Below are 9137 nucleotides of genomic sequence, written 5' to 3' on the forward strand. Positions count from 1 at the left end.
GTTGATAGGTAAAGTAAGAAACAATAATTTACAATACTAAAAACAAACTAACAAATGCAATGACAGCATTACTTCTCAGTCAAATAAAACTATTAAAGCCTTTGATTAGGAATATATACTATCAGAGTTAACAAACCAAAATTACCTTAATTTTATTTCTGTCATCCCTGTAAACCAACAATGAATTTCCTAGGTAAAGTGCATATTATTGAAATAACTATTTGGTTTTTATTAAATCACTAATCCAGATTATTACACTATTTAGAACTTCTATTTTTAAAAAAAGATATATAACAAGATATGTAAGCTTTTTCAAAATATAAAACTAATAAAAATATGTTAATAAAGTAAAAGAAAAATTGAATTCATTAATTTATAAAACACTTACTACTTTTAATCTTTCCAAGATTTTTCCCTTACCTTGCTTTAATACAGCATCAGGCTTCGGTGCAGTGTCACTAGTAATTTCATGGACATCTTTTCTTGGAACTGAAGTACTATATTATTCAATTACAAAGATGAAAAAAATAAGAAATTAAAACAGTCATCAAATCACAGACAAATATCACAAAAAATAAGACCATTAACATGAGCAATAAAAACAACTGAACATAGAACTACACATTACACTGTCTATAGAAGGATCCTGCCTTAAGATTTGTTTGGTTTATATCTCGATGTAAATTCCAGAATCAAGAAAAAAATAGTATCAAACAGTGCTCTGCCTAGAAACAAATGCTAAATCTCTATAGCAATGTAGTAATACAAAGAAGCATTTCAATGGCAGAGTGCAGAAATCCAATGAGGAAGAAGTCAACAGTAAAACTTGCCATTATCTTGAAGACAGAAAGAAAATATGCCCATTCATAAGACAAATTTCTTTAGTTTTTAGTTTCTTCTAGAGGTATTCAACAATGCTTTAAGAACTATTTTAGGATTATAAATCAACTTCTAAACTCAGAAATTTTATTTCAGAATGCCTCAACTCTAAGGAAAGCTAGATACAAACAACTGGGACAGGTTTAATGAAAAATATCATTTACTGTTCTTTAATTTAAATAAACCAAAATTAGGCTTCTATTTATTTGGTGTGTACTAATCACACCCCTCCCCAAGAAACCCAAATATAATTTTCAGTGCTCAATTTCTTTAAACTATCTTATTTTGCTGGCCAGATGGCTCAGGGTTAAGAGCACCAGCTGTTCTTCAACAAGACCAGAATTTGATCTCTAGCATCCATACAGAGGCTCAACCATCTGCAGCTCCAAAGGCACCAGAAGTATGCAAGACATGCACGCAGGCAGAACATCCATACATATGAATTTGAATTTAAAAAGATTTCATCTTTTATTTTAAATTTTTCAAGCACATTCAAGTGGGTAAGGATTATGCAAATAAGTCTCATACATACCCCAGCACACACCACCACTCAGAAACTCAGGTACTGTTTCATCTGTGCACACTTCCTTCCCTCCCACCGCTACACAACATACACTTTCATTCATTTATCATTCTGAGTCTTCAACACACTTTACTGGAAGTGTATCATTAAATATCTAAGCAGTCAATATGTGACCACCTTTCCTAGTGTTAGCCAGGTATAACTGACAAAATAAATTGTATATATAAAAGCATAAATGTGATAATTTGACACACACATACTATAATAAATGATTGCCACAATCCAATTAACTAACACATCTGTTACCTCACATAGTTATCTTTTCAGAGAATGGAGTGGGGAGAAATACCAAGTACATGAGATAAAGCCAAGAACTACAACTGTAACATTATATGTAAAACACTGAAACTTATACCCTTTGACTACCATCTCCCCATCTCTCTACTCCCAAATATAATTTATTTCTTACTACAAAACAAGTACTCAAATCTGGTGTTGAAATTTCTGTGATTATCACAATTTTGTTGAAGTTGTTTTTATGAATTATTTTCAAAATTTACTTTTTAGAACTTGAAAACCTAAATGTTAAACGTTAAGAAGTGCTAACCTAAAGGTACTGACACCTAGTAAAGCCCAGTGGGAAACCTGTTTCAGCTGGTCATGGTAGCATGAATCTGTAACCCCCGATATTAGGAAGCTGATAAAGTACAGATTACTGAGACCAAGAGTACAACAGGGTGGAGAAGAGGAGGGAGGAAAGGAAAAAAGGAAACAGTTTCTACATCTACTTAATCCTTAAAAATAAAACTACAAATTCAGAACTCTTTCTCTTAAAAAAATAAAAAAACCTCCATGTCAGATGGTGCTGGAGCACACCTTTAATCCTAGCATTCAAGAGGGCTCTCTGAGTTCCAGGACAGCCTGGTCTACAGAGGGAGTTCCTGGACAGTCAGAGCTAGAGGAAGGAAAGAAGGAAGGAGGAAGGAAGAGAGGGAAGGAGCTATCTTCTCTGAGAAAGACTTCTCTTTCCTGCTATGTAGAATACATTTTTAAAAGATCCCTTAAATCCTAAGATAAATGTAGAAGTCATATATTAGCCAATGGAGCATCACTTCTGAACCTTCTTAACACTGTGACCCTTTAACACAGTTCCGTATGTTATGGTGACCCCTATGCTATCTTGTAACTGTAATTTTGCTACTGTTATTTATTATAATTGTAAATATCTATGTTTTTCCCATAGTCTTAGGTGACCCCTGTGAAATGGTTGTTAGACCTCCCCAAGGGCTCTCACTCCACATGTTGAGAAACAGTACAGTAAATCATATTTAGAAACAAAGAGTATTAAATAATCAAAAATAAGCCTTAGGACTACTGACATGGCCAAGCAGGTGAAAATACCTGCTGTCAAGCCTAACAGCCTGAATTCAGTCCCCATAACCCACATGGTAGAAGGAGAACCAACTCCACAAGATGTATTCTGACCTCTACATGTACACTATGACACTCACAACCACTCCCCAAAGTAAATAAATAACCCCAAAGACATTCAATTTATTGCTATCTAGTTAGATCCGTTAAACATTGAATCTGCCACAATAAGCTACCAGCTATCATATACATAACTAAGAAAGTCTTAAGTCTATAGTAGCAGATCTAATGAGTAAGGAAAGATATTGTAAGACTTCCAGAGAGTGTAAAAGTCATTCTCTTTGAAACATTTCTCTTCAAAAACAAAATAGGGTCATAGTTTAACATCATAATTTGGAAAACACGGCTTATGTGGGTCAGATTTAAAATCCCATGAACTATACTTACAATCTGCCGTCTTTGAAAGACCGGACGAGAATACTGTCTTTTTTCACAGCGATCTCATCACTACAGTCAGGACAAACCACCTTTAAAAGAAAGTATGGAACTATCGTAAATGAAAGTATCCTCATAGTTATTTACATAGCTCCTATTTAAATAGTTTTGAAGGTGTAGAATAGCACTTTGTGGCTGAACCGAGGACAAAAGCGCACAGTCCCCAGAATATTGAAGACCATATGTTAAGCCTTCAATAAAAACTAAAAGCTTATAAAATGATCTAACACAAAAGTCTGTTTTTAAAGATTCTCCTTACAGCTGGGCACACGTCTGTAATCCTAGCACCAGGAAGCAGAGGCAGGCAGGTCTCTGTGAGTTCCAGACAAGAGAGTTATATCAATTCAATCCTAGAACCCACAGGGTGTTAAGAGAGAACAATTAATTGCAACAAGCCATCTTCTGACCTCCACATGCACACTCCACACATGTATGTGGCCATGGCATACCCCCCCATAAATAAATGAGTGCAATTTAAAAAGTAAAATAAAAAATAAATTATTGGGCCTGTGAGATGGCTCAGTGAGTAAATTCCTGGGCACTGTAGCTACACCTAATGACTAATGATCTCAGGACATGGGAGGCTAAGGCAGGAAGCTCTTTAGTTCAAAAGCAGGCTAAATGCATAAAAAAATCATATCTCAAATAGAAAAATCATTATCTCAAACAACAACAAAAACAAAACAATAAAACAGAAAGACAGTTAAGAACACTTTATGCTCTTCCATCAGACCGAAGTTTCATTCCTAATGCCCATGTCAGATGGTTCACAAGTACTTGAATTCTATGTCTTCTAATTTCACAGGTACCTTCATATGCATAGTATACACAGAAACACATACACAAATAATTTTCATAGTTAATTTTAAATTTACAAAAAATGCCTTAAAAACTTCTTGGGCTAGGAGATGGTAAGTAATGTGTTTCCCATACTAGCATTAGGACATGAGTTAGGAGCCATGGCCATTATACAAAAAGACAGCTGTGGCAGTATGATTCAGAAATCACAATACAGAGTGGGAATGGGGAGATCCTTAGTTTAGCTAATCAAAGTCACAATGCACAAGTGTGTGTGTGCACATGTGGCTAAGTTTTCATAAAAGAATATTTTATTTACACAGAAGAGTGTTAAATTTTTAACAAAAAAACTTCTATTTAGCATTCCTCTTCCAAAAACACATTTTTTTTCCACGTATTTAATTGGGACAGAGGAGGACTATACGCGGATATAGATCAGAGAACTGTAAGGTCAGCTCTCTCCTTCTACTCTGGGAGCTTCAGGATCTGAACTCAGGGTGAGTGTTAAGTGAAACTTTTACCAGCTGTGCAATATCTGGCCCAGAAAGATGAGGCCAATTCACAAAAAGTCTGCCCTCCTTTTGCATTTTAGACTTTATAATGGACTTACAAGTTCTACAAGTTTGTATCATGATTTTTCTACCCAAAACACCCAGTTTCTTCATTACCAAACTGCTTCGCTTAGACATCACCAAGACTTCTTTGTATTTAAACGATTTAGAAAAAAAATCTTTGCTGGTTTAATAAAGCTAGACACTCTCTCCTATTGTGTACCTATAAACAACATTAGTTAGAAAAACCATTATTTCCTGTACAAACTTATCTCTTTAAAACCTGTACTGTTTATAGCCAGGCAAGGTGGTGTGTACCTGTTAACCTGGAAGGTGAAGGTGGGAGATCCACGAACTCAAAGCCAAGCTAATACAGCTGGAGGCCAAACTCTACCTCATAAAACTTTACTTAAAAGAGGGAGGAGGAGAGTGGATAACTAAGCAGTAAGATGCCTTAGTGGGTAAAAGCAATTGTTGCTCTTGCACAGGACCCTGGTTCAGTTTCCAGTACCCATCTGGGGACTCATAAGTGTCTGTAAGTCCAATTACAAGAGATGCAACACACTCTTCTGGCCTCCAAGGGGACATACACATGTAAAAGCAAATATTCATACAAATAAAATAAAAACTAATTTATGCATCTTATGTATATGGGTCTTTATCTGCATATACAGTTGGGATCCTAGAAGAGAGTATAAAATCCCATTAGATGGTTGGTTGTAAGCCACATTATGGGTACTGGGAACTGAACTCAGGACCTCTAGATGAAGAGCCATCTCTCCAGTTCCACCCCCAATAAATACTATTTTAAAAACAAAGGATTAAGTCCTTTCATACCCAAAATACTCACCAGTGCAGGAAACCACAGCGCTTTCTTTTTATCCAAACTAACATAATCTACACAAACAACTTTGCCCAGCAGCTCGTCGGTCTGTTTCCTATCATCCTCGTCATCATCACTGGATGAGGAGGAAGATTCCTCCTCTGGTCTAGAAAGAAAAAAAATACAGACAACATTTTCATTTACCGTCAGGAAGATAAATATACCAATAGTTAGCAGGCTGTTTCAGAACTTTCCCATATTCACTAAAAGCTGAAAAGTAACTCTTTTTAGATTTCAAATCATTCTCTAGATTTCCAAACAGTAGCAGCAAGCTTATCCTCAAACAAAAGAACATTATATGCAACTCCCCAAAATCTTTTGGGCTTACTGTTTTGAAAAGCAAAAAAGAAGGAAGGCATAGGCATAGTAGTGCACACCTGTAATTCTAACAGTCCAACAGGCCAAGGCAAGAACTCAAGTTTGAGGCTAGCATGATTTACATAGCAAGACATGTTCCAAAAGATAAAACAAAGATTGGGGAAGGGGGCAAGAACAGAATAGCCAGTCTCCAAATCCCCCCCCCAAAAAAAGCTAAAGGCCCATACTATACATCTCTGTATTACACTACAACATAGGAGATCCGAAGAAGTTCAGGAGATAATCTTCTTTTATTCCCAATACTGAGAAAACTTAAAAAGGGAGAAGGCAGGGGTTAGAGAGATGGCTCGGGATTAAGATACTGTCTATTCTAGAGGACCAGCTTATCTTCCCAACACACTCACAAGCCCCTCCTAATTCCAGTTCCATGAGAACCAATGCCCTCTTCTGGTCTCTGCAAGCAATGCACATACATGGTACTTAAGACATACATGCCCATACACATAAAATAAAACCTTAAAAAAAAAGGGCAAATTAAAAAAAAATTTTAAAAAAAAAGTTAACAGTGAGGGGGCAAGGAGACAATTCAGTTAAACACCATTTCATCTCGAAAAACCAAAAAAAAAAAAAGAAAGAAAGAAAAAAAAAGAAAAGAAAAAGAAACAACCATTTCAATCCTTAAAAGAAAAATGAACCCAGTTCAGTACACACAAAATGCACACATGGTTCTTTTGTGCTGCTGTAAAATACATTCAGGAGATAAACATGGAGAGAACATGAGCTTTCTACATGGTGACATTCTCTCCCTTGCTTTGGAACCCCTGCTTTTAAACATCTTTAGTACTATTTTAAATAGATGCATATTTGATACACATCTTTCCAAAGATAATTTGTAGATCTGATTTTTTTTTATATTCCTTCTTTTTATTTAATCTTTCTTTTTTTTAACACTCCAGATTTTATTCCCCTCCTGGTTCACCCTCCGATTGTTCCACATCTCATATCTCCTCCCTGCCCCTCTGAACAAAATCAAAACAAGGGACATCTCTTGTGTCTCTGCTTTGGCATGAATTCAAACATCAGATTTTCTCGTCACTGCTGCTGTTTTGTCTCAGTAGCACTTCTGCTGCGGTGTTCCTCAAAACCAGATCCTTCACTCTGACTTCTAATTGTGGTTGTTCCTAAAATAACTCTTTAAAAAAACTACTACCTGCAAAATTCATGATGTCTTTGTTTTTAATAGCTGAGTAGGATGAAGACAGATGCAGAGACCCACGGACAATTATCAAGTAGAGCCCGGGGGTCTTGTGGAAGAGTAGGGATAGGAATGAGCAAGCCAGAAGGGTCAAAGACACCACAAGAAGACCTACAGAGTCAACAAACCTGGGACCTTGGAGGCCCACAGAGCCTGGGCCACCAACCAGGGCTCATGCTGGACCTGGACCTAAGAACCCTACACATTTGTGGCAACTATGCAGCTTGGTCTTCATGTGGGTGCCCTACCAAGTGGAACATGGGCAGTGTGGGGCTGTCTTGGTTTCTGATCCCCTTCCACCTACCTGGACTGACTAGTTGGGCCTCAGTAAGAAAAGATGTGCCTGGTCCTGCTGGAACCAGATGTCTCAGGACAGGATGGTATCCAAGAGGGGCTTCCCTTCTCTGAGGAGAAGGGGAGGGGCAACGTGGAGAAGGATTTATAAGGGTGGGACTGGGAGGAGAAGAGTGAGTGGAGACTGTGACCAGGATGTAAACTGAATTAAAAAAAAAAAAAACATACTACCTAAAAAAAAAAAAAATACATTCAGGAACACAGAATATTGCACTGGACTACTAAAATAGGAATTTGTCAACTAGCAGAGGCAGAAATATCTGAAATCAGGTACTATGCTTCCTTGACATTAGAAAAAAGTTGACCGTAATTCTAGAAAGGAAAAGAGATAAGAAGACAAAAGGAAACTTTATATTGAATTTGATGACAAGAAAATTCAGAATACTGAAAAAATGCAATTCTAGTTTCAGCAATCTGCTATTATTTCAGACAAGTATAGAGCAATTTCATACTTCATGTGTTGTATATTTTAAAGAGATTAATTTTAGTAGATAATTAATAATGCACGGGTTCTTAAAAACTAAACCACTGGATATATATGGACATAAGCAACCATAAAAGGGATATTTCCTAATTTTTACCAAAAATTAAACTGTTAACAGGAGTGCAAATCTTTAGCATGTCGAAGAGCCCTGAATTCAATTTCTATCTACATATTTAAAAAAAAAAGAGGAAAACAATCTAACTTTTATTTCAAAAAAGGAACATAAAAACATCTTTTGGAATCAGACAGTAGTCAAGTAGCAATCATTGCACAATTTTGTAAACATATTTAAAATCATAATCAATAAATTTTTTAAAAGCAAGAGTTATAGTATGCAAATGAATGTCATAGACATTCATTTTCCAGATAATCATTAGCATTACAAAGGATAAACCTTATGGCCATACGTAAACTTAGTTAGTAAAAGCAAATTTTTTAGGCTTTATTCTCTTCTGTTGGGGAAGTGACAGCAGAAGCTTGCCTTCCTACTCCAGAGTCACACAAACCTTTAATAAGTTACTTAAAAAAAACAAAACAAAAACCAGTAACAAAGCTAGTGGAGAAAAGCACATGGAGACAGGTCCATAATTCTAAACATTGTATTATTGAGGCAGAATAACACAACCTCTGTCTAGAATAGGAAAATAGTAAAGGTAGAACTCAGCTAAGTTACACATTAAGATCAATAACTTACTTTAAATAATTAACAAGGTAGAAGTTGGTCATTAAAAAATTATTGAACTTAACTAGGATTAACTAAAGGCAGGCTATAAATTAAGTGGAATAAATGAAGGCAGATAGGTAGTATATGGATTTAAAGCTATTGAAAGAAAAACAAAGTTATTGGGACAATGAAGTCCTAGGAAACCTACGGATATATTTGTTTGTGACATGTTCTTGTTATATATCCTAGGGTGGCTGCAAATTTCTAATCTACCTGCTTTACCATCTCAAGTGCTAGAATTACAGGAACACACCACCATAATTGATTAAAAATACATTTAAAATAGCCATTGTTAAAATCATGATGAGGACTTAAGTTTTCAATAGATAATTTCAAAAGAAAATGATGGTCATAAGAATGCTCTCAAGGGTTCCTAGGTAAATGGATGGAACTAGAAATTATCATCCTGAGTGAGGTAAGCCAATCACAAAAGAACACACATGGTATTCACTCACTGATTATTGGATATTAGCCTAGAACCTTGAAATGCCCAAGATGCAAC

General features: G+C 35.9%; 1 protein-coding gene across 3 annotated transcripts in view; it reads right to left on the reverse strand.

Annotated features, from left to right (window-relative positions):
• Positions 1–9137, reverse strand: part of Arid4b (AT-rich interaction domain 4B) — a 119500-nt gene that overhangs the window by 46267 nt on the left and 64096 nt on the right. For all 3 annotated transcript variants that reach the window (XR_003711727.1, XM_028769868.1, XM_028769867.1), the window contains exons 8-10: positions 5468–5606; positions 3221–3300; positions 421–497 (exon numbers count right to left, since the gene is read on the reverse strand). Coding sequence is in view for 2 of the 3 variants with exons in the window: in XM_028769868.1 (XP_028625701.1) it covers positions 421–497; positions 3221–3300; positions 5468–5606 (296 nt within the window). In the remaining variant the exon portion in view is untranslated. The remainder of the gene's footprint in view (positions 1–420; positions 498–3220; positions 3301–5467; positions 5607–9137) is intronic.

This window comes from Grammomys surdaster, unplaced genomic scaffold (assembly GCF_004785775.1).
Source record: "Grammomys surdaster isolate TR1022 unplaced genomic scaffold, NIH_TR_1.0 194, whole genome shotgun sequence".
Lineage (NCBI taxonomy): Eukaryota > Metazoa > Chordata > Mammalia > Rodentia > Muridae > Grammomys > Grammomys surdaster.